Below are 26321 nucleotides of genomic sequence, written 5' to 3' on the forward strand. Positions count from 1 at the left end.
GCTAGCATCCAAAATGCATTTTAATATGCCATTTCAAATAAAGAAAATTTCCACTATAACTTCCATCATTTTAAAAAACAATCTATGTTTGATATAATAATAGAGATTAAGCAAAAGGAATTTAGCAGATTCAGAAACAATATATATCAGTGCAATCTTTTGAATAGAATAAAAGCTCATCTGTTTTCTTAAGCTATGGCCCAAAAAGATGTGCATCAGTATTAAAGAAACTGACTTGAAAAAAAAGCAAGTGTAATAGGAAAAGTTATGCTTGGTTAAAAACTAGTGCCATCTCATTTAAATTAGTAAAAATTTCAGAAAGATGTCAGAAAACAAAATAGAAAAATAAAGACTTTTTTAGAAGCAGAGTTTACATAAAGTAATGGACACAGCTGAATATTCTAATTTCTTTAATGTAGACATTAAAGAAAACAGAAATTCTAATTTCTTTAAGGACAAAGCATACAAAGGACAGAAGGCTTAATAATGAAATTTACATTTGTAAAGAAACAAACAAGCAGAAGTAATTGAAAGAGACAAGTGACTCACCTAGCTTCCTAAAAATTGTATTAATATATTTTTCAATGTTCAATGATGTCCAAGTCAGTAACATCAGACCTGGCTGGATAGCATCATCTATCTTTGCTAACCAAGGGATCATCAATCGTTCAACAGGGTGTTGTATTTTTAGCTTAATTCTTGTATACTCTGCTAGCATAGTCTGAAATAGAATTAAAGAATTTAATACAGACTGCCTTTTCATATACATGTATTCATTATGAATTAAATTAAGACAATTACTCCACATTACTGAAATCAGTGAGAAATAATGATTCTTTGGATTTATTTCATTATTTTTGGCAAAAAAAATCAAGGTTTGCTGCATTTCACAATAGTGTAATTATTAATTCACAAGGAAATTCACCTTTTCTGATATAAAAAGGATTTTTTTTATATTATTTTATACTTTTTTTCTTGCAAATTACAGAACTGGATGCTCCAGGAGAAAAGAAAAAAAAAAAAAAAAACAAGAACAAAAAAAATCATCCAAGTTAACTTCTCAGCAGTTTTATTAGAGAAGTCTTAAGAGAGCTTCAATATGGTGTTAGGTCTTAAATGCATCTTTAACCCACTGATCTATTTTCACATTTTGCAAGAAAATGCCCTTAATAATAGTTTTACGATATAACATGACAATTTAATCTCATTTCAGCATCAAGTAGCCCTTTGAAGCTATATTTTTCCAGAAATGCTTTATCTTTGAATCTTTGTCTTCACTCATCTAGAAATTTGTATGTTCACAGGGAGAATATATGACTCAAAGGAATTATAAAATAAGAGAAGAGGAAGCTGTAGCTTCTCTGTTTTAATCTCTTCTACAGCCATGTATTTCTAACGCTGATGCGGAAACAATGTTTTTATATGATGTCTGCTGGATCTTTTGCAATTTTTGAAAGCATACCATCCATTAACTATCCTCTTAAAACGAAGTGTATTGTTGGATGAGAGATAGACTAATTGCCATTTAGAAAGCTAGCAACGGAGTGAGGCTAGCTCCTCCCGAAGTTTCTTTCCCTCCCCATCTTCATCTCTTTCTCAAATTCTGCAGTACTTTTCTAAACCTGTGCAACTTTGAAGCAACTTCACAGAAGATGCAAAGCCTGGAAATTCACTTTAAAAGTGTCTTAAGATAACAATAAAAAGAGAAAAAAAAAAAAAGAAAACTTGCCAATATTGTCTTAATATTGATCTTCATTTTTATCTCTCCTACATGTGGCCAAGCTATTTTAACATACGCCATAAATACACTGAACAACTAAAATGAACCCACCTGCAAACTGCAGACAATATTCTTATACCAGACTTTCTTCTGTTGAAGAGCACTTGCAAATGGTGGGATATCAAGGCACATGTGAATCATACAATCTGTTTCTCTAATTAAAGTTAATATTTGAGGGTCAAAATTCACAAGTAATTCTCCTGTTTCTGGAGATTTTACCAAGAGAGTTGCCTGAAGTCTTGTTTCAGTTAATTCAACCTGCAGGAAACAAAGTAATCACTCCTGATGAGATAAGCCAATACAACAAAATACTTTGATTTAGAGGTAAATATCATTTCAGTACAAACTGATAATAAAAATCAGGTATTGCTGAGAAAAAAAGAGTGATATGGTGAATCAAAAATAAAATTTTACTGATACAAATCTGTAGGCATCCCAAAACCTAACAATGAAATTAACTGTTATTCATCAGACATTTTTCTGTTGGGATATTGGATATCTTAACCCCCATTCCACAAGTAAACATTAAATGCAAAACCATAGAAATTCTTACTTCAGTTTGCTGAAGTCTCATTCTCTTAAAACTTAATGCACATTCTGAAATCTGCACACCTCCTTGACTAACTGAATTTAGACTTGGATGATTTCCTTAGACTTCTTTTGTAACTGATTCCTAGTTTCTTCTTTAACTTGTTTTCCACTAACAGTTACATCATACTACAATCTTAACAGCTTTATAATCCCTAATTAACCTAAACTTTCCGGGCAATTTGTGACCAAAAAAAAAGATTAAAATTTGTATTTATTATAATTATTTTATTCTTAAAATGGAAGCCTAGTTTAGGACACTATTGTTTTAACTCCCTCATTGAATATAACAATATCATTTGTTCTCCAAGTGACTAGAAGGGAGAAGATTCTTAAGAAGGTCACTCATGGAAAATTTGTCTGACATCAGTCACATCTTCTTGCCATTCCTCTTTTCCAGTTGTCCTTTTGCTGACATCACTTCAGTTCATCATTCACTTCTCAAGTGTCATGCATCACTTTATTTTTAGATATTGCTTTTAAGTAACAGTTTCAGAATCCATTTATTTTTTCCATGTACTTCTCCCTTCCCTATGTAATTCCCCGAAATTTTGCAACCTTTTCCAATGACTAAAGTATGGTGGACAATACTGCTTGCTTCAACAGTTTCACATATTATAATGACATTTTATACAATTTTCAGGTTAAGACCAAGTGTTGTAAACAAAGTTGTCATGCTCTGTCCACTAACAGTCAGTCACTCTGTACAGCTACCTTAAATAGCAACTGACTTTTTCTCAAAATGTTCACCACTTACTCTTATTTGGGCTTCAGAAACTCATTAATCTTACTTTTGCTTTCTTTCTTTCCCATTTATGGTTTGTGGGTTGTTGGGTTTTTTTTCAGGCAGTTCTCTTTTCTAAGATGTTACACATTGTTAACAGAAATCAGGGGTATATTAAATGTAAGAATCTTACATTGTCATAGTACTGTAGTAAATTTCACACTTTCTATTATTTTAATATGTCCAAGTTGAATTATATACAGTATGAAAAATATGGCTTTAAAACTTACACAGTTAAAAGAAGAGAACAAAGTGGTTGGTATTCAGGAAAAAAAAAACAGATTAAAGGGAAGGGAAAAAAAAAGAAAAAGCCACTAAACTTAACTATTTCCACTGAATAGAACAATAAAAATTAGTAACCACAGCCCTATTTCTGTTGCATTTGTATTCTGCACAGGACACTCTCCCACGTCCTTTTGTTCAGGAGTGGAGCATGAGCTCCACCTTGTGTTCTCCGACATTTATGTCTACACCAGTCTGCCCTTCGATGCCTCAACAAGAGACTACTTCAGGAGAAGTCTCATGGACTGGTTTTAGACTGGACAAAGGACAGCAGAAGGCTCTGGTCTCAGATCTTGTCTAAGACTAGTTTTGAGAATACTGATATTTATCAGCCTCAGAATTTTTCATATTTTACAAAAGGTGGAATTGAGCTCCAAGAACAAGAAGTAACTGCACTGACAACTGAACCAAAACCATCAACAGAGTTATCTTAAGATTTTGATTCCTTTCTTTTGAGAATTGAGAGTCTGAGGCCAATTATTCTACAAATGTGACCTTTTCCAGGGCAACAGAGAAACTGGTAGTGGAAAATGCTCCTATAGGACAGTAGAAACCTGCAGAAATTTCAAACCAAGAAAGTAGTGCCTGAAGAAGCTACCTGATAATATGAAGGCAGTCAGAGGATCTACATACAAAAAACAAAAACAAAAAAAAATCAAAATTGGTCAAACGAGATTAGATGTTAACGTAAACCATGTTTTCTGAAGATATTATACTACAACGTTCTGCTTTAACAGATGGTCAATAGGAGGCAATCTGGAACAAAATACATTTGTGCACTTCCTATCTTAATGAATTCTACAAGATGCTCTATTAGTTGAGACTGAATGCTTCTTACGTGCATGCCTACAATGAGGGCACATGTAGATTATCACTTTAAAACATAAGAATTATATTATCCAGACCAGCTGAAAATACTTGACTATTAAACAGAGATTCCTTCACACTGCTGCAACCCAGTGTTTCAGTGATGCCTAGCACAATAAGAACCCAGTCTGGTCTGCAAAGCTAGACTGTACTGATCAACCACCAACAAAAACCTATCATATTTTTTAACAGAAATATTATAATCAAGATTATCTGTTTTACCTGCTGAAGCCATCCCCTGTGATAGATCACCTCAAACTCCATAAGAACTCTTGCTACTTTGTTGTAGTTGCGGATTATCCGCTTGCCATCCGGTGTTTGCAGAACAGTTGGGTGCTGCTGGAAAGAATCCATGGGCTGCTGGATCATATGGAACAGGTGGCGTGCCCACAAGATCTTACCAGCTATTGGAGGTAGATTACGAGCCAAGGGAGGATCCTGCTTCTGCTTAGTGTAGAGTTTACAGACTCCTTCTAAATCATACCCATAGTTCTGAAGGATTTTCTGATACTTTTCATCAATACCAAGATTGGGGATTTGCAATCTGATTAGAAAAAAAATGATTAGAAAAAATTGTTGAAAAATTCTGAAGTTCATCTTATGTATTGTTGGAACTTTTCCTCAGAAACCCTTGCATTCCTTCTAAAATAACTACTTTAAGAGTAGACTTCCCACTAAAGCTTGAACAAATACTGCCACAACCTGATTCCAAGCAACTAAGATAGGCCAGATGATAGAAGTTCCCAAGTAAGCCTACACATTTTCCGTTTTGCCACTGTTTTCAAACACTGAACTAAAATTACGTACAAACTGTAACCAATCTGCCACTAGCTGTCTATTCTAATAAGCAGAATATTGTAAAAAAAAAAAAAAAAAAAAGAGTGCAAGAAAAACAGAGGCTGCTTTGAAACAATCTGAATTTATCAAGATAAATTTCATTTCCTAGTATAAGCATTCTAACAACAAATTCATTTATTGTTCAAGAAGAAAATTAAGGCAAATGTGCTAACAGACAGTACAAAGTTTTCCCATATATACACTAGTCCATTCATATTTTACATTTTCTGTTACATAAAAATATGGTTTTTTTTATTTATCTACATAGCTGAGAAGACATCCCTTACCAGAGCTAAGCGGCTGATGGAGAGGAGATTAAGTCTATTTTTATTTGTATTTAAGGAGATACCTGTTCAATTTCCTGCTTTCTCACCATTCTCAAAGCACCATTTCCATTTTCTGGGAAAACTACAACAAGCTAAACAGGACATGGTACCTTTCAAATTTCTTCAACATACACAGTGCTCTTTCAGTGTTCCGAATATTTTCAAAGACGCTGTCCATAAAAGTCTTTAACTGATCCTGAAGGAAAGCAAATAATTCTTCAGTAGACATAAGGTACATAGCATTTAGAATGTATCATATTTTAACAAAGTTTACTTGAGAATTACCTCAGTAAGTATCAATTTTCCCTCTTTCCCATCCATTTCAAACAAAATACAGCCAACTTTCAGGGCATTTACTTACGCTGTTCCCTCTGTAGCTACGCAACTAGAGAAAGCTTTTGAACTTTCAAAGATTCCAACATACTGCGACCCTAAAAGAATGCTGACTTAATTCTTCCACAACCAAAACCAGTCAAGTGTTTAAATTGCACTTACAGCCCTGCACATTCCTTCAATCATTTTGTGATATCTGAACAAAGGGAAAGTTAATTATCTAAGCCTTTTATGCTGTATACCTCCCATTCAACCAACAAAATCAAGCATTTCTACATGAGTCTTCCACTGCTACTTTCAAACAGAATGATAAGAAATCCTTGCCTTTTCCATAGTTTAAATGGCAGATAACAAGTGTACGTTTTAATGTGAAGTCACATTAGATTCACTTCTCAGTTTTAGAATAGAAAACTTGAGATTCCTATCATTTTTTTGGTGGTAACTCAGAGGTACTTTTGTTGTCAGAAATTATCAGTACACTCAATTCTTATATGATTGATAAAACTTACATGTAGATCATTTATCTCTTTGCAAAACTTGTCATAGTCTTGGTCAAAATCAGCCTTCCGCTGATCCAAGAAATTGTAATCCTTTTTCTTCATGATGTCAACAATACTCTAAATAGTTTTACAGAAGAACAAAATTATCACCATGAAACTGTCCAAGCAAAAACTTAACAAATCAAAATGTTTCGCACAATGAGTTGTGCACACTCACATTTTAACTTTGTCATTAGTTATCACTATTTGCTGAGCAATATAAGCAAAACATACAAATGACATATTTGCAGAAAACAAGTTAGTGCAATAGCCATGCAAATTTCAGGGTTTTTTTTATTTACATTAGCTTTACGTCAATTAGAATTAGCAGAATATTCAGACTTGCATTTTGTAAAAGACATGTTACCCATTGCTACCCATTAATCATTTTCCCATGCATTAGCTTTATTTAAAAATTATCTTAGTTCATTTTCCTAGCAGTACTTCCCATGTCTTTAACTGATTTAATAGGAAAATGGACTAATCAAAAATCACAATAAGATGCAGCATGCTACCAGCCCAGGTCTTATTATTCCTTCCTTCATATAGCCGTCCATAATGAACGTACATCTTAATCAACATCTCCTGTGAGCTGTACACACAGTTAAAGATTTCTGATGATGAATCATCGTTCAGGTTGCTAGCAATTTACTACCGTACAACTAAAAAGTTCGACACATGTTCAGGACAGCAGACTTCTAATACCACTTTACTATAAGCCAATTGAGCTTCAACTTAATTACACTGCTGTGAAGAAATATCCCAGGAAAGAAAAAAATAGTAATAAGATGAGTAACTATTAAGAAAGAAAAAGCCTAAACTTGGAAAACTTTCCAGAGCAAACAAACTACGTCATTTCTTCCCCTCCCTCACTCTAAAGATCTGTAACTTAACACCTTGTTTCTTCCACAAAATGCAAAGCTATTTGTAGTGAACTAAATGAGTACAGATTTTATGTAAATGTAATAATTTGCTTTGTTGGAATGCAGTTATTTCTTTAATGAACTTGAGTAAATCTAAGAATCAAAGTTGATATTTTTTCTCTTTGCTAAGAATGACTTATTTTAAGAAATCAAAATTTGTTTGCAGTTATGCATCACTGAAACTGCACTTTAAGCTGCAAAGAAAATCTGACTGCAAATAACAGCTATCAGAATAATGGAACTACTCTCTGTGGCATGCACTAACCAGGTGCCCCATGAGCAATGGACCAGAAATGGAGTGGTCACAGTACGCTTTCATAGCTGGCAAAACACTGTTAAAGAGAAAAATGTTGCACATCTCACTTTTTTGCCTGACCATAACACAAAACTATGGCATCCATTCATTATTCTTCCTATAAATTACTCCTATTTCATTGATTTTTCAATCATCTTCAATTTTAACACAGCTCCTTCACATGGCCACCCGCCCTTTGTCATATCCCAGTGACAACAAATTACAATATTAACTATTTCCCAGTGATTTTGCTTCCTTTCAATGAAATTGCTTCAATTTCATGTCAAACTGACAGGATATCCAAAAGTTACTCTGTACCTCATATTTTGTGATCATTTCTTCCAAACCTTCTATCTTAGACTCTTGCAGAACTGAGTAGGTTTTCATAGTATTGAAAACATCTATTATCTTTAACAGACGTCGATTAAAGGTTTCAAATTTTCCAAAGATATACACCTCACTAAAGTCAAACTGTCTTTCAGCTGGATTTTGCTCCAGTTTCTTTTTCATGTCGTGAAAGCAATTTTGATACTCCTAAAAAAAGAAGTTCAAAGAAAAATTTCAAGCATGCAACAAACATTCCTATCAGGTAGAATAAAATTTATGCAGACAGATATGATCCCCTCTTATCCAGTAATAAGTAGAATTTTGATGAATAAAAAATCATGCAAGAGTATGTCACACGTTTCATCAAATGAATAAACTGCACATAGATAAATTTGTACATTCCATCCTTAGTCAGCATATTTTCTTCCCTTCCTTTTAAAGCAGGGCATGAAAAATGGGTCTACTGATCATCTAACATGACAACCCAGATTCCAGTTTTCAGAGACTGCAAATAATGATTGTGTATTGAGCAGTTTTATTAAGTAATTGTGTTTCTAACTTCACTTTTCAGAATAAGTCCCTTCTGAAGCCAAAATGCTGCTCCACTACAACTTAAATTTTCCATTCTACTTTGTTAGCTGGGCACAAACTTAACTCTGAACTTGTTTAAATTAAATTATTCTCAAAGTCAAATTAGACAGGCAACAAACTTGCTGGAAATGGTCCTTTCATGAGTAGTTCATAAAATACAAGCTTCATTATTTTCTATCACATATATGTATCAATAATCATAACTGGCAGTTAATAATAGAAAAGGCTCAAAGTTTCCTATATTGATTTTATAAAAGCTTTAGAACTTGGTAATTATCAAAAACTAATCCTTCAACATATTTTAATGCTGCAGATGACTAACCCATTTTTATAGAAATATATAAGTTTATAGTTTGTTCTGATGGCAGGAAATAATATTTTCATTAACTTGTTCAATAACTATGAAAGATTTGTTGCTTCAGAAGGCGTACTTGTACTTATAAATGCATGCTATATAAAGAAATGAAAAGTAGTAACTGGGAAAGCATACTGTGAGCCTTCTGATACCTAGGTTATAGAAAACAAAGCTAGTCTCTACAGCAGAGTACAGTGAGTTGCCAAGAGACAGTACACAAACTGAAACAGAAAAGGTGTTCTGACTAGTTGGTTAGGAGAATATTCTTCACTCTAAAGAGAGTCAAGTAATGGAAGATATTGCCCAGAAAAGCTATGCAGTCTCCAGCCTTGGAGAATTTCTAAGGCAAGGCTGGAGAAAGCCACGGACAACCACATTTGAACTCACACTTGCTTCTACCTTGGCTTTCAGTTAAGAGATCAGATTAGAAAATGGCTGAGGACCCTTGAAACCTGAATTATCTAAATTCTAAAGGGTAAAAAAAAAAATCCCCAAATGACAATGGAATTGCATTTAAAAAAAATGTAGCCTATATTCCCAACCAGTCCCAATTCCCAATGTGAATAGCCAAATTCTTCTCAGTTCGTTACACTGTCCTTTCTAAAGATATAGCCTGTACATTTGTCTTCAGAATATACTCAGTTCAGTGAAGCTATTTTCATTTCTATCACACATACATGAGAATAAGCTTTTTAGAGAAACTCAAACATAATTAAACAAGTAAATATAATTTAAGAAGCATAGTTGAGTTAGCTTAAGTATGGAAATCCTGTTTCCAAAAGATGATCAGACACTAGATGAAGTTCTACATCAGCTCTAGCATGAAGGGATACTTTTCAGTTGCTTCATTTTCCTTCATGATAACATTCCTTCCTGGTATAAAATTAACTGTTTCGGTAATCATGCTCACTTAAATCTCACTTTATATTCTGTTCTTCTCATGCCCTTTCTACCTACCTCTTTCAGCTGAATGGCCGCATAAATTTTTTCCATAACGATGTCTTGAGGTTGATTCCAGATGGTGGCAGTATCATTGTTTGTGATATAAGATTTACATGCTGTGATCATCTGAGCGGTGACCTAAAAGCAGTTTTAACCTTGTGAAAAATCACTTCACCACAAAGCACTTCTTACCCTTCTTTCACTCTTATTCCATATCTCTGACTCCATTTGGCCTAAGACCTGCAAATTAGCAATACCAAACACCAGCATCACAGACCAGCTGCCTTCCTTGCAGCCTGTAGATTATTGCACTATGACAGTACCACAGTTTTGTTGACTAGCTACATTCATTACAAACCTGAATACCTTGTATCAACATTATAATCACACTGAAGAGTAAAATTCCTAATATTTTAGCACTTCCAAAAGAAAAGGGAAATCAACACTCTATCAGACCATGATAATAAAAGAACAAGATGTCCTTCAACTCTAGTTCTTTCTTCAAGCAGTCTAAAGGTGGGGGTCTAAAGATAATGTTGTAATAAGCACTTCTGCAAAGCATAGTTTGTTGTAGGAAAAATCATTCTAATAAAAAAGTTCCTCAAATCCACTCGTGTCAAGGTTCAGATTAGCCGGATTTTCAAGAAGCACAAGATAATTTCAAATTATTCCTAGTAAAATAAGTCCCAACTTCAAAGAAGGTTTATCACTATTTCCATTTCTCTTTGCATTCAAAAAATAGCATTATACTAACCAACACGTACCTCTTTAATTAATTTTTCCCTTTGTATTCTCTCTCTCACTCAACCAAGAACATAAACTTGTATGATGCTTTCCACACATACCTTCACAAACAACGAGGAGATCTTTTCAGAAGTATTGTAATACAACGAGACACTCTGAATCGTTTTAATTGCATTTATAAGCCCTGGAATAGCATCCACCATGAACATCTACAAAGAAACACATAGGATCTGAACTTAGCAAAATATTTCTGTTACCATACATTAGCTCAACATGTTTAGAGAATCCAGAAGAATTATAAGTACATCATTTCTAATGTCTCTGACTCTTTCCTGGGACTCTCCTACAGTGAATCTTGTCCTACCTTCACCACCTCTACAAGTCCACTTTTGGGAAAAAAATTTTGACACAGGCTTGGCTGGAAGAACTCAGTGAGAAGTCAGTGAGATATATATGATAGTGACAAGAGCCTCTTTCAATGTAATGAACATTGTATTAAACCTCATGGTATCTCAAAGACTGAACAATTTTCTTGCAGTATTGGTATTTATAACAAAATCTGCAGTGTGGAGCGGGTAAAATTCAACAGGCCCTGCTCAGTCCCAGTAGCAAGCATGTCCACTTCAGCTTTGTTCTGTATCTTCAACACATCAATATTTCATTAGTGAGACTCAAATATTGGACTCAGAATCACCAGTGCAAAACAGTTTTATCACTGTGCCACAATGGGAAATAAACAGTCTGCATTGCGAGTCACACCAAGTTTAGAGACAATTTCACTTCAGGAAAAAGTACAGAGAGATAGGTAGATGGGCAGTCAAAGGTTTGAATCTTCAGATCTTTCCATTATATTTCTCTGACTATCAAGATATCCACAGTCAGTTATGTAATTTTAATAAAAACAACCACTTGCCACTTACTATAGCAGTTAAAACAATCACGACAACCCTTTCTCCATATATTTCTCTGTATTTATTACATTATACTTGGATTATCCTGTTTCTATGGCATAGGAAGGTTATTTATATTTGTACTTTAATATTTATCTAACCATATTTATATTTCCTAAACCAACAAGCTGTAAAATGCCCTATAAATGTTAGCCTAAGCATGTCCCACCCACCAACACAAAGAGAAAAGCACAACCTTCATCTTCTACTAAGTGTTTTGTTGTGTTTTTTTTTTCCCTGAACTATTTTACTTCCACCCATAGCACAAAATTCAGTTTCATTATTAGACTGAAACCTCATTAGGCAACTTACAGCATATCTGAACAATCTCAAACTGAATATGCATAACTAAACTGCTATCTAACTATGCAATTTCCAGACTGATTCTCCAAATGACAAACTACATTCATTTCACTTGTCTCCAGAGATTAATGTTAAGATTTTTAATGTTTTGCTTACAGGGTCAGTGTTGTATAATGGGTCACAATATTTTTCCAGAGAATAGAGATATCTCACATTATCTTTAGCTTCATTTACTGCATCTGTGATGCGAATGTCCAACACTCTCCAATTCTAAGAATAGAAAGTTTGATGAACAATAATTTTACATAACACATTGCAGAAATACTATTTTTACCATGCAATTTTGAGATCATCCTTTTTTGTCATTAACTTTTAAATTAATTTGAAAGCACAGATCTTGTACTTTAGACAAAGAGGGTTCCCTGTCATTCCCAAGAAATTAAACTAGACTTAAACTTTAAATTAAGTTAAATTAAATTAAAAGTTTAAACAAACTTTAAACTTAAACTTTAAAAACTTTAAAGTGGGGTATATGGAAGGCAGAGGAAAACAAAAGTCAAAGATTGTTCAGTGTTTTATCCACCAGCAATATTACATGCGTTACCAAAATGAAGTAGGTTATTCAGAAAATTTCTAGTCTTTACATCTGTCATAATTCAAAATAGAAACCTTCAGCAGCTTGGATTTAGCAGCAGTGAGTACTCCAAGCACTGCTTTCACATCTGGGCTCTTTAGCTGGTCCATAAGATAGTTGAATTTAGACAGTCTTTTTTTCCAGTAATCAAGCTCTGCTCGTGGTCCAAGATTGTCAGCTTCCCTTCTCAATTGGTCATTTTCTGCAAGAATCTTTCATCATACAATAATATTAGTGATTGATACTAATACTTTTACCTGTATGGATAGTGTGGTTTAATTCATAATTTAATTTCCAGTACTAACTCCTGTGATAAATTACCTAGCCTAGCTACCATCAATGGCTAAAATACTCAGTCCTTTAATTTTGTCTGGCCTTCTTCTGGTTTGAGTTTTGAGTTTTAATTTGAAGTATCTCAAGAATGCTGTTACAAAAATTCTCTGCAAATAATCTGCAAAGCTGTTTTCATAATATAGTTTTGTCAATTAAATCCACTAGGAATCAAAAATAGTTTTCTACTTCAATTTCTTGGCTAAGCTGAATCTTTCTAGTAGTCCCTTTGTTCCAAGAGTATATTACAAAGTAGAGAGATACCTCAGTAAACGTAATATAATCACAGACAGAATATTTTCTCTAATGCATTATGGACAAATGGAAATTACAGTAAATGTTGAAGTATGAATAGGAAGGAACATAATTACTGTGAACATTATCTAGCAGGTACTGCTATCATGTTCTGCTTTTCTACTCTTCTCTAGCATCAACTTCTTCCCATTGCCAGAGAAATGGCACTGGTTTAAAAGGGACCTTAGTTTGACTCAATAATAGTGGTTCTTACAATAATTTGTTTATAAAGGATGGAGCCATGCTCATAAGAGGAAATGCAAATTCAAGTCCCTTGGAAAACAGGACAACGCAGGAAAGTCTATATTAATAAGTTATTATAAGCTTAAATATACATAAGGATCTGATTGTTCATATCTCTCACTGTAGTAAACGCTTTCCTTTCCAAAAGAAAAAAAAAGCAGAAAACATCCAGGATTTTATATATATAAAAAAATTACTTCTGTCCAATCAAAAGTTATACTTTCAATTTCTCACACAGTAAAGAACAAAAAGCATGTAAGTTCAAAAGAAGTCTCTCTTATTTCTCCAGTTGTAAGTAAATATAAAAGTCTCAAATCTTGCATTAAATTCATAATTCTAAGAAGGAAAGTATCTAAACACTCATCTATTCTTAAAAAAAATAAAGCACATAACTAAAATCCCTCAGTAACATCTAGGTTCATCAGACTAACAATTTTTCTTGCTTTGCTAAGTTAATGATAGCAAATGCTTTAACAATTTTTTTTTCTATTTGGCGATAAATGAGTAGTTAAAAGAAGTAAGAGTAAATCTTCTGGTAGAAGTGCAGTTCACTGTGATACAATCTCCCCACCAGATTCAGCTTATAAATTCTAGATATTTGGGTGGTTTCACTTTCTTTTAGCAATAACAGGGAACTAAGCCTCCAAATAAAACTGCACTTGTAAAAGCTCATTGTAATAATGTAATTTAGAAATGAAAGCACACAAAACACATCAACAATAACCTAAAATATAAGGAACAATCACATTTATCTTTATAGAAAGGTAGCTAGCTATGTGCCAACAGGATTAACTTCAACATCTGCTAATATGCAAATGTTGTCATATTTCACTTCTCTCCAGCATGTTACCTGTTGAATTTGTTTGGTCCACCCTTTCATGCAGACTTCTATTCTCTCCAGGCCTTCTGTGCTGTTAGCAACCATCAGATAATCTGCAGGTCCTTTCAGATTTTTCAGATCAAAAGTTTCACATTTCTTCAGATTGATCTACAACACAAGTTAAAGAACTCCAAAATGCTAAAATATTTCTGACAACCCACGACCTTTACATAGAGACAGGTTTTCTTACTTGGGGTATCTCACTTCATATTCCCTCTTCAAGTTAAAGCAAACAAAACTGTTTTGAGCCTAGAACTGGATGCCAGAATATGAACAACTCACCAACCCAGCAGTTGTGCTTCCTTGTAGTTTCCTTCACAGAGACTTAACAGTTGAAGTAACTGTTTGTTTTATGTTAATTGTTCTTGGTATAAGAAACACCACTAAAGAAGTGAACAGCTCGAAAGAACTGGCATCAGAATGAAAAAAAAAAAAAACAGAAGCAGATGTGGAATTGTTAAAGCCATAAATTTTCACAGATGCTAAAGCCACAGATCCATGCATATCAAGTTATTGATGACAACAAGCAATTTAGGAACATTTTTTTTTTCTTCAGCTTAACAAGAGCAGTTTTTACAACTATTCTACAAAAACAATAAATTCAATAACTCCAGACCAAGACATTTCACAGCTAGCTTGTTCCTTAGTTGCTGCTTGAATGTATTACCTTCTCCAGCAGACTTTGCTGAGTTCCTGAGAGCACACGAACAAATGATTCAAGGGAAGTGAGAAACTCTTTCTTAATATTGTCATTTTGTTGATGTTCACCAAGTCCAACCCAGCCATAGTCTGTAATTCGTAAGGCTGGAATGAAGATTTCTGATACCAGCTGCTCAACACTTTTTAGTAAGCCATCTCGACCTACATCCATCATATTAAAATTTACTTCCTGTAGAAGTCATAAAATAAATATTAAAATGGAAAATAACATTTTGTCAGAACGGTCATTTTTTTCAGTCCTATTACTTAAGCATCTAAAAATTACATGCATAAGCAATTTCCTGTTTCATGTAGTAACAAGAATTCTTCCTAGTGTGTTCTGTGAGATTTGAAGAGGGCCACAGCTGGTCATAAAAACTGAAGAAACTACTGAAATAAAATTTTATAAGAGACCTCTGTTTATAAAGCTCAGTTTATATGAAGAAGCAAAAAGATTCCAGTCTGCTTTATATAAAGCTTCCCAAGTTATATTTTTGAGCAATATATTCATACGTATACATCTGCATATATTTAGAAATATATAACAGATATATTACAGATCCAGATATCAAAAGAACTATGACTACAATTGCTCTGATTTCCAGTTGCCCAAAGGTTTTGTTTAAGGAAGGATACCTCTATCCAGTTGGAGAGAGATCAATTCACAAAATATTTGCTTTCTAGACATTCTGAAGAAGACGGAAGATTTCTAAGATAAACTACATTAATCTGCCAACAATTTTAACTTTATTAGAAGGTATAACAGGAATTTTTCAGCAATGTAATTTAACACCAAAGTGTATTAAAATGTCACATATTAGATGTTTCTTCAGACATCATTTTTACTCTTCAACTTGTCTTTCCTAATTTAAAGGCATTATTTATTAACATTAAGGGCTATATAATTAATAGTGAAAAACTCTGCTGAGGAAATCATTCAGGCACAATTATCAGCTTGGAAGCATTATTAAAGCAAAAATCTTTAAATGTTAGAAAGAATATGATTGAATAAAAACACAAGTCAGATCCTTTAAAATCACAAAAAAAAAAATAAGTGAAGTATAAAAATTTAAACACATATATATAGAGACATCAAATAAAAACCTGGTGATGATAGCCAAATCATCCACCCTTTGCTCTTATAGTCCTTGCCTTCTTGGGTAAAAATAACATAAAAAGATTTTCCTAAGTGAGATGGAGGAAGTTCAAATTTGCTGGCTTAGCAGCTGTACTTGAAAGTCTCCATTTTGAAGCATACAAAAGTTCTGTACAACATTAAATTTTCATTTAGCACATCATTCTTATTTTAGTATTCCAATTAGCTCTTCTACAAGTATAGGATTCTTTATATTTTATACTGTACTCCCTAATGCTAGAATAACTCATACTGCACTTGATTCAGCTTTATTCACACTGGTCTGACACAGATTTAATGAGTATTTCACCAGAATAAAGCTGCTTGTGTATTACTCGTATATACAAACATAAAAATAAAAGCATTTTTGTTTGTTTAATGTAGAAGCTATCACTGCTTAAAAGCTTGATACTTAGGTGTTGACTTTTTGTCATCTTGGATGATCATAAATTTTTGTACCACCATTTCTTCACAATAATATACTTCAAGTTGCTGCCACTGGACAGCGCCAGTTTTTCAATTCACCTCCATTTTACCCTGCATTTCATCTAGCCAAACTGTTCTTTTGCTCATTTCACCATGTAAAAGGCTGTCAAGTTACGTGCTGATAATACCCCAACATGAAAAATAATTTTCAACAAGATTACACACAAAGAACAGTAGACACTAACTCTCACCTGATAGATATTCTCAACTGTGATGGCTTTCAGAAGACTAGATCTAATGAAGAAAACACATACACCAGTTAAAGCAACTTCCTTCCCCTCTGTGACAAATACTTTAGGTCTCCTCTTCATCAAGTGAGAGTTAATTCCTGGAAAGCTAAAATGCTCTGTAGGTTGAAACAAAATAAATATTTTATAAACACATTATTTATTCAAAGACAAACTTCCTAAACTGTGTATCTATGAGTCCCTGCCCCTTAGCACTTCACCACATACAATTTCCCAAGGAAGGTACACAGCACCTAGAGTCCTCAGAGCACCATTAGAATTATTTCATCTCATTTTGCCACTTTCATATCAAAAGCCTTTTCTTCTTTCTATTCATTTATTTGTTTTCTACTCATTATAAAAAAAGGTTCAGGGTCAAGGTGCTCTTGCGTGGCAGTTCCTCTCCATTGTGTAGTTGCAGATAATGCTCTATTGATTAAAAAAAAAAAATCAGCAAATGTAGTTTACCTCAATAGAGCTGTTATCAACAGTCTTTCCTTAAGAAAATGCAGACCTAAGTCTAATACAGAAAAGGAGAAGTAGAGTATTTCTGGAAACAAGGAATGCTGTGCCACAGAAAATTCTTGGGAGAAACATAAAAATGAGGGAGCTACAAAAGGCTTTCCTGCCCTTTCTTTTTCCCCAAAAAATGAGTATCGTGCTCACAGGTCTATCCTATTGGTAACATTTGTAAAGAGCCACCATGAAGCAGCAGTGTCTTATCTTAAATTGTTCCAGTTTTGACCAAGTTATTTTTCTGCTATTGGTTTCCAGCTTTGCCTCAGAGAAAAATTCACATGTGCATGCACACACTTATTTTTCAGAGAACCACTGTAATAAAAAAAAGATTTTAAAAAATAGTTGTTGGCATCTATAATTAAAAGACAACATCCAACCAAGGCAAAATGTAACAGTGCCACTTCTCTTTTCTTGTTCAGTTATACAATCTGATCCCAGAGATTCCCATTTTGGACGTGCTCACAGATATGTCCTCTCCCTTTTGTTCACATAATCTCCCTCTTTCTCTTCTGAAGAAGCTTTTTGTTTACCTCACAAATACACCACCTAAACAGTCTTGACTCGGAGATTTTTATTAATTTGTTAGTTAACACAAACTTTCACAATCCTCACACTTCACTATTTTCAGAGGCCAGACCATCAACAGTCACCCATTTTCAGGATACCCCCATGATAGAGATACAGCAGATATTCTGTGATATCTTCAGAAGAGATATGGTGTTACGGAAAAGTGTGTTAGAAGCTGTTGAGCTGCAAATTAAAAGTCACATTCAAAACATTGCAAAAATGTGATCTGAGATATGTCTCTCAGGCCATCACAGATATTCTGGGAACACCAGCCATCAGAATGCTTCCATATATTCAAAGAGACATCTCTAAATTAAAAAATGATATTTCACACCCTGGAAGAGACAACTTTCTCAATTCCTCAGAAGTACAGCTGGCTTTCCCAGAGATGACTTTCATTCATAGCTGTTTCCAAAGATGTGACAAATTGAAGCAGAACTGGTTGTAGCAAAGACCAGCACTGAGAGACATCTGTTCATCCAGATTACTCTGCTTTTGGTTATTGTGAAGCCAGAATTACCCTTCTTTCTAATAACAAGGAATGGGCAGAGTTACATATCCAAACTCTTTTCCTGCAGCAATGTAAATGTAAATGGGTCACCACCAGTGCTGGAGAAGCTGAGGGACTATCCATTAAGTCCTTATTCAGCAAGCTGGATGTAATGCTGATGACTGATACACATAAAGGCAGAGCAGGAACTGTGACCTTTACTGTATCCTTATGGAGTCATTTTTCATTTACACCTATGACAGACTGTCTTCAAATTGTTCCACAGATCTGTTCTGCAGAGACACAACCAAGTATTCTAGACGGTGACATTAATAAAGGGCTGAAGCCCTGATGGCAGAGACTAGCAGAACTGCACTGTTGGGACCATTCCCCAAAAACATATTTGTTCAGAATGTTACTGTTTAGAAAAGTAAGCTGATGAAACAAAATACTTCCATCTGATGAGCTCCCCAGCAACGTGGACCTGTAAACTGGGTATTACCTATGTGTCAGTGTTTCTGAAAGAAATTTCGGTAGCAACTGGAACGCATTTGGGACATATCAAAGCCTAGCAATAAACCGACACTGGAACAGTTGAATGGGTGGGCCAGAAAGCATTAAGCATGTACATTGACATCAATGTCTTTTCTTGTACATCCAGGGTAAATAAGTGGGGCTCTGAAGTCCCATGGGGCCCTAGAGCTCCTGGCTGGTTCCAATGAGAACAGGACTGGAGGTCCTGTGACAGAAGCCATGAGCAAAGGGTGGATGCCCTCATCCCAGAAATCTCAGGAAGCTTCCAGAGTAAGTGATAAGGAGGCCTCCTCAAGAACTGTGGTAAAATGGTAAATCCTGGGGAAGAGGATGAGAACAGAAATGAAAGAGGCCTTGTGACCCTGAACAGGGGCCTCTTGAAGCAGTTTGTCTTGTGACATGACTATTTCAGTAGACAGTCACATGCTAATGGGGAGGGCTTGCAGGACAAATTGATGGTGTCACTGGAAGGGAGGAGAAAGAATACCTGTCACTGTTCAACTTCCGTGCAAGTCGCCTTTTAAATCAAAAAGTACCCCACTGTTGCATACTGGAAATATGTAGAAGTGCACTAACAAGCTTCAGTAATTCATCAGCCCTTATTTCATGAGCAAGGACGCACATTCCTGTGTGACCAAACTTTACTTGCTTTAAGCCACAGTTAATAAAAACATTACCAATTTTCTTTCTTTGCACACCTACTCAGAAGAAACACATGTTGCAGTAAACCCAATGTAGCATTACCCGTATCAGTTGCCTCCACATCTTGACAGTAGAACATCAGATGGCACAGACCTCCCGGGTCCAAGAATTTGTCAATGCGCTCTATCTGTTTGAGATGATGCAAAAGTATTTATGCCTGGAACATCCACTCAGATTTTTAACGAAAAGCACTGACAGACATGCATCATACTATCATTGTCTAGTACTAACATTACACCAGGACCAGTTACTACCTTCTAAAAAAAAGTAGCACACACTACTTAACTGAATCTTTTTACTTTTTCCCCATGTTGAACACAGTTGAATATATTCAGGCCATGTTTCAGTTTACTGAAAACCCTTATGCACATGCTGTGCACCATCTCTCAAACAGAGGGTATTTCTTATTTGCTGAAATGCAACAGCACCTCACTGAAGTCCCTTCCCTTGCCATCACTCAGTTAACTAGCTGAAAACAGAAAGCACAGCAACACAGCCTTTATTTATTTATACTTTAAGCATCAAGCCAATTTTGCAGTTCTCCATCAATTTCAGGCTGTCATCAGTCTTCCTTGAACTATGCATTCATAGTGCAGTCCAGGACCCTCATGTATAGGCTACATAGGACTTGGAAGAAAGTCCAATTGCTATATGTCAAGGAAATTTTTTCTGAGCCCTCCAGGAAGGTCAAAACAGCTAATAAAATCATTAAATAATGTGTAATAACACTTTACTCAAGCATGTTTTCCAAGTATAAAAGCTGGAAATATTTTCTTCATCTGACAATTATTTTCAGGCAATATAATTCATCAATAAACCCACCTAGAGATAAAATGCCAAAAAGTTGAAACAGGTTCTGTGTTTTAACTTCTATGACAGTGCTTAGCACAGCTCATTTTCCTGTTTCATAAAGAATAGCAGAACTGTTGGAAGGAGCCTTGAGAGATTGTTAGGCTAACATAATTTTTTGTCAATGATACCTCAGTTCATCCAAAGTCTCCAAGAACAGAAATTCCACAGCCTACCTGGGTAACTTATTCCTACACCACTTTAAATTCCTGGTGAAGAAGGGTCTCATAATACACAATCTGCAACGTGTGGCTATTGCCACTTGTTACATGATCTGCCACTGCTGAAAACAGTTTAGCTCTGTCAGTAACTCTTTAAGCAATTACAGGCAACTACTCAACAGCCCTTCAATCCCTTGTTCTCCTTCTCATTCTTCACATGCTTTAGGCCCCTGACCATTTTTTTCAGACTTCCATTGAATCTTCTCCAGCTTCTCAATATATTTGTACCGAAATGAGAATATCTACATTTTGAAACTTAAATTTACAAACAAGGTGATTTATTTTCAAATCACAAAATATATCTCCAATGCATACAGTAGTTAACTTAGTACCAACACAAACAGTTATATATTTGGTGGGATCACTACCCAGTCTATTTTGTCGAGTAGTTTTCAGCTGATATGACTTCCTCAACTAGCTCATAAGATAGTTTCATAAATGCTGGTAGCAGCCTAGTGGAAACAATATTAATACATAGCCTAGCACGGATGGCACTCTTTTGCATCTGTGAAACCAGTCTGGCAACTATCTCACTAAGTATTTTATGACAGCATCAGTTTTTAAAGCACCCTCTGAGCTTCATGTATCAAATAGACCAGATTACCTGGTTACCATCAAGAACAGCTTCTTCTACTTCTGCTTTGTCAAGATTCACACAAGTGGCGACAATATCCAGTAAGTAATCATGTCTGTCATCAAGCCGAGCCCGTTTAGCCTCCCTTTCCTCCTTCAGCTTTTGCTGTTATAAAACACAAAGTGGACAATGAGTTACTCAATAATTACAATTTTGAAGACAAACATAAGGAAAATCTTAGAATTTATTTTAAAAATGAACACTACTGCAGTCTTCTATATTTGCGGTTGAAAGATTCAGGCATTTAAATTTTCAGAAGCAGCCTGTTACAATTTTGCAGATGGTTTCTTGTGTTCTATTATCATATTTAGCATAAAATTTATATCACTAACCTTTTATACAGTGTTACTTATTTGTTGAAAGTCTCTCCAGGGAAAAAAAAAAAGAAAGAAAAAACAAAAAAGGCATTTTATAGGTACAGCTCCATTATATTGCCATCATCTTCAACATACTTCAAGCTATTAATTTTGGCTTTTCAGTCTATTCATTTAGCACCACCAAATCAACATGGAATTGTGACCTGTATTTGTTACTTGTGGAAGATAGCGTGTTTACCAACAAAGACAAATGCTGCTAGAGAAAGCTAAGATTTCATATGTTATCTCTTTAATATAATGTGAAGTAGAATGAGAAACAAGCCTCAAGGCACTCAAGTGTTTATAAATGTGCTTAACTATTGCTATTATGCCATACTTCAAGCAGTATCCCTATTTTTCTAATTAAATTGAATTCCCATATGTAAGACGCCTCATTACATTGTAGACAAAATAGCCTCCTGGAGTAGTTACTGCTACTATTGTGTTTGTGGATTATAAGACTTAATATAATTTCAGTTTCAAAAGAAATTTAGAATTATGTTTCATTGGTATTAAATTCAATCTTTATTTCCTTAGTGACTGCAAAAAATCTAGTAACTGTATGAAGTATGCACAAGTGATTTACCCACAAGCTTCTGGAGAGCTAATAGGACTTGCATAATACACCATAATATACCATTATGTAAATTTCTTTGCTACTTCCTGAAGGAATTTCCAGACATTTGGTAAACTCATAATTGCTAGGATATCTACGTAAGTGCTGAACGTACTGAAATGTTTTTCCAGGTTAAAGACAAATATATACAAACAGCATTTCTCATGCAGTTATGCCTGAAGAATGCATAATAGATTAATTTGTATACATATTTTATGCTTTTTTTAAGCTGTGTTTTAGATGTAGGCCTTGCCTGTATATCAGAGAAGGGATGAAATTTTTCTGCTAATTAAATACAAAAAGTAACCATTTTTTGGCTGAATCTGCTCACACAAAAGCCTTGCTATTTCAACAACATTGGCACAACCAGCAGTGCATCTTTAGCATGGAAAAATATGAGCACTAAACCAATTAGATAGCTTCTATTTAATTCACCAAAAGCTTTTTATTTTGCTCAAACTACAGTCAGATAAATTTTTGTACTCTGCTGTTCAGAGTTCCAGATACACTGTAGCAAAAGGTATTCATCTTACACAGCTTATCAGTTTTTTCATATATTTCACCCATACACATAACCTTTCATATGCTTACAGCCTCCACTCTTACTGCAAGCTGCTGTTTACATAAGCTGACATCATGAGTTTCTTCTCAAAACAGGCAATCATGTATTGATGCTAATTTCAGTTCTTTTAATGTTTTCTAATACAACTCTATGCCTGCAGTCTCTCAAATCCTATAGCACATCTTTCAACTGTTATGTATAGTAGTTCACATAGAATTAAGCAATATTTGATGTCTAAGCATTTGTTAATATATCATAAATCTCTAAAGGAGCAATTAACTATCCCTAGAGAACACAGGCAATTATTAACAAGATATTAAAGCTACAGTTCTCAACAGGCTAAGACATTCACTTGCATTCATCGTGTGTCACTTTTGTAAGGCATTTGCATTGTTTTGGTGGATATCTCTCTAACATTTTTTCCCTGATAAATTTTTCCCTGACATTTCTCTACAATACAGTTCAAGAACACACACAATCTGCCTATGCTTCCATATCTCGATGATCTGTTATTTCTAAAAGCATTTTCTCTTCCTCAGCTGAAGTGTTCTCTAACAAATAAGCAAGTTTACATCGTTCAAATAAACATCATCTAAGAATACTGAAAGAACAAGGTCTGAAGGTGCTAAGTGCTCACACACATAAGCTACTGTTTGCATATTTAATTAAGGAACTGTTGGTATGCATAGTAACCCTTAGAAGCAAACCCCGAAGAGTATCAGCTAGCCATTCTGATGAAGGTTATACAACAAAGCCTATTTGTAATGTTTAGTGGTCTAGAGGAACACAGATTTCCATTACCGAGAGATTAATTCTTTATCACTGACATTGTGGATTGTCTGTGTTTTTATATAGTACAGCTTAACCTCAGTTTTTCATTTGAAGATACAGCCACCTTCCATTTGTTGGGTCTTCTCTCTCCTCCATCTCCTTCCCCTTAACTAAGAAGGTAAGAAAATCCATATTACACAGACTGTGTTCAGCAAATCTGTAGTTAAAATAATTAACTGAAAAGCCCCTTGGATCATTAGTCTAGCTATAATTAGTAACCTGCTTTAACCTGGAGATTTTCCAGAATGATGGGATGGTGATGGGATGATGGTTGGACTAAATGATCTTAGTAGTCTTTTCCAACCTTAATGATTCAGGGATTCTGCTTTACACAAACTCTTAAATTTCTAATATCTAGATACCAAAACTTCAGCACAGGAAACAGATTTCAGAAGGCATCTGCTCCTTGAGCAGAATAAAGAAGAGATTCTTAAGTCCATCTTTACACTTGTCTAAACCTGTAAACATTACATCACCAGTCTGAAGCAACAAGGAGGAACAAGTTAACATTTTTAAAAACACTGTTTTATAACTACCATGAGAATATAAATGCACATATATTTAAGCAGAAGATAAAACAATCGAAAGTCAGAGATGCCTTGAATACTTCCTTTGAAGCAACAGCCTCAGAAACAAAATATTCTATAAATCTACAATGTTAACTCTAGCCAACCTCTCTTTACAGAGTGCAGTTAATAATATGTGTGCAGACACACTAAATAGTTAGCATGAATGCTATTTAGTATGCTAGCCATAACTGCACAAGTTAAAACTTGTTCCTGAACACGGTTTAAAAAGCAAGTGATGTATTGTAAGAATATTGTGCATTACTGAACTCAGACCTACTCTGATGAAAGTCTTATGGGTGAGAAATGTATGAACCATAGCAGAAAGTTCAGTAGTAAGAGTCAAAACATAAGAGTTCTGCAGTCAGTCTACTATTTTATCTGAAATGTGTTTAACCCATGTTATAGTCCTCTGTATCTCCTTTAACATGTTGAGATGGTTTATATTGCTCATGGGTTCCAATGTAAAGAAGTGAACGGCAAACAATTTTCTTACAGTTTCTGAGTACCCTGAGTTTTCAGCAAGAACACAATTTCTAAATTTCTCCTCACCAAAAAATATGCACCCTACAGAATCAAAGCAGTCACCTCAACTATCTTTTAAATGGCAAATATCAGGCAAAGCATTTAACATTTGTTAAAATATTAACACAAGAAGAAATTGTTGAAATAATCAGCTTATAAAATTAAGCATAGGGGCCTTAATTACTTCTATACTTGACTATTATTGTTCCTAAGCACTATGCATGAACATTCAAAATTCCATTCCCTTTTTACAAGGACAAAGAAGTATTAAGCTAAACTTCAGATTTCCTCAGTTGCAGAGCCCACCCTTCTTTTGTTGTCAAATGCAGCAAGAAACTGTTTATGGTACTATATTGTACTAAAACATAGGTGAATTTATACCACTACCAAACCACTGAAACAATCAGGACAAGATTTAGCTGCCAATACAAAATGCAAGGGGCTGTTCCGAAAGTAATGCCTACTATTTTATGATGTTGGCCTGCAGTGTCAGAGGCAGATATTGGTGGTATGGCAGCAGAGATCAAACCTTCCCACCAATATTCCATTATATTTTGTTTCCACGTGACAGATGACAGCAGATGGGCAGTCTGACAGAATGGTATGTGACATGGAAGTGCAGATGGAGCAAAGGCATGTCACTGAATTCCTCCATGCAGAAAAAGTCACATCACTGGACATTTATGGAGACCAAACAGTGAATGTGAGCACACTGAGGTGATGGGTTTCAGCAGTGGCAACAGCAACAATGGATCACTTCTGCTAGTGCAATTTTTGTAAGTGTGGCAGGCAGATCCCTTTTCATAGCTGATGAAAATGCACAGCTAATGGCAGTGACTGTGTTGAAAAATTGTGGTTTGTAGCTAAGAATTTGGTCTATCAAATAGTGTCATTGTGTTCTTCGTATCTGTTGTAGTTTCCAAGGAAATAAATGGAAGGCTTTACTTTCAGAGCAATCCATATATAAACAGCTTTGAGCACAAACTCGCCCTTCAAAAAAAATTGTGCAACTAAGCCTTGGTTGATATCTTACCAATTAACATATCAGACTGGTTGATCCATTTACAAGGCTAGATAAGCAACACCTCTGACAGAAACCTACCCCAAATGCTATATTTTGCTTTCAAAAACTATGTATAATCAGAGTGTTTTATGAAATGAATACCATCCACTTACATAATTTTAAAACAGACCCTCCACCCCCAGTTCAAGCATTTATTCAAGCTGCATGGTTACTAGCCTGGACCTAACCTACAGCTCCATTTTCCTTACCTTTATAACTCTGCCAATGCTCTGCTTCCAAAGTTGCTTTCTTCCAGCTCTAAACATTGTACTATTTGATATAAACATCTATTTTCAAAATAAGCTTTAAACTATGATATAAGATTCCTCATTCATCACTTTGCGCTCTTCCCTCAGCTTTTTGTTCATATTTGTTTCATTCCTGGTGTGAAGGAACACCAAAAAAGACTTAGAAAAAACAGTAAAGACCTAAAAAGTTAACAGTTAATAAGCTTAGCTCTTCATCTGTTTTCTATTCTTAATTCAGTTCTGACATGCATTTAAGTTACTTGAAGACTGAATTGAGAAACTAGAGAATTTACTGCCTACGGATCTGCTGTTGAAAATCACTGCTACCAACCTCAGCGTTGTTA

The 26321-nt window shown here is 34.8% G+C and overlaps 1 protein-coding gene across 1 annotated transcript in view; it reads right to left on the reverse strand.

The window, feature by feature from the left end:
- The window catches only part of DNAH5 (dynein axonemal heavy chain 5), a 115529-nt gene extending 89534 nt beyond the window's left edge, over positions 1–25995 (reverse strand). Inside the window, exons 1-16 of the mRNA XM_065753260.1 lie at positions 25939–25995; positions 21181–21315; positions 19549–19633; positions 16659–16813; positions 14815–15036; positions 14118–14255; positions 12436–12612; positions 11923–12036; positions 10615–10722; positions 9785–9907; positions 7873–8088; positions 6307–6414; positions 5575–5660; positions 4524–4845; positions 1832–2038; positions 550–721 (exon numbers count right to left, since the gene is read on the reverse strand). Coding sequence (XP_065609332.1) covers positions 550–721; positions 1832–2038; positions 4524–4845; positions 5575–5660; positions 6307–6414; positions 7873–8088; positions 9785–9907; positions 10615–10722; positions 11923–12036; positions 12436–12612; positions 14118–14255; positions 14815–15036; positions 16659–16813; positions 19549–19633; positions 21181–21315; positions 25939–25995 — 2425 coding nt within the window. The remainder of the gene's footprint in view (positions 1–549; positions 722–1831; positions 2039–4523; positions 4846–5574; positions 5661–6306; positions 6415–7872; positions 8089–9784; positions 9908–10614; positions 10723–11922; positions 12037–12435; positions 12613–14117; positions 14256–14814; positions 15037–16658; positions 16814–19548; positions 19634–21180; positions 21316–25938) is intronic.
- Between the last annotated feature and the right edge of the window lie 326 nt (positions 25996–26321).

This window comes from Cyrtonyx montezumae, unplaced genomic scaffold, assembly GCF_038088225.1.
Source record: "Cyrtonyx montezumae isolate F1298 unplaced genomic scaffold, pur_monq_1.0 scaffold_8, whole genome shotgun sequence".
In the NCBI taxonomy this organism is placed as follows: Eukaryota; Metazoa; Chordata; class Aves; order Galliformes; family Odontophoridae; genus Cyrtonyx; species Cyrtonyx montezumae.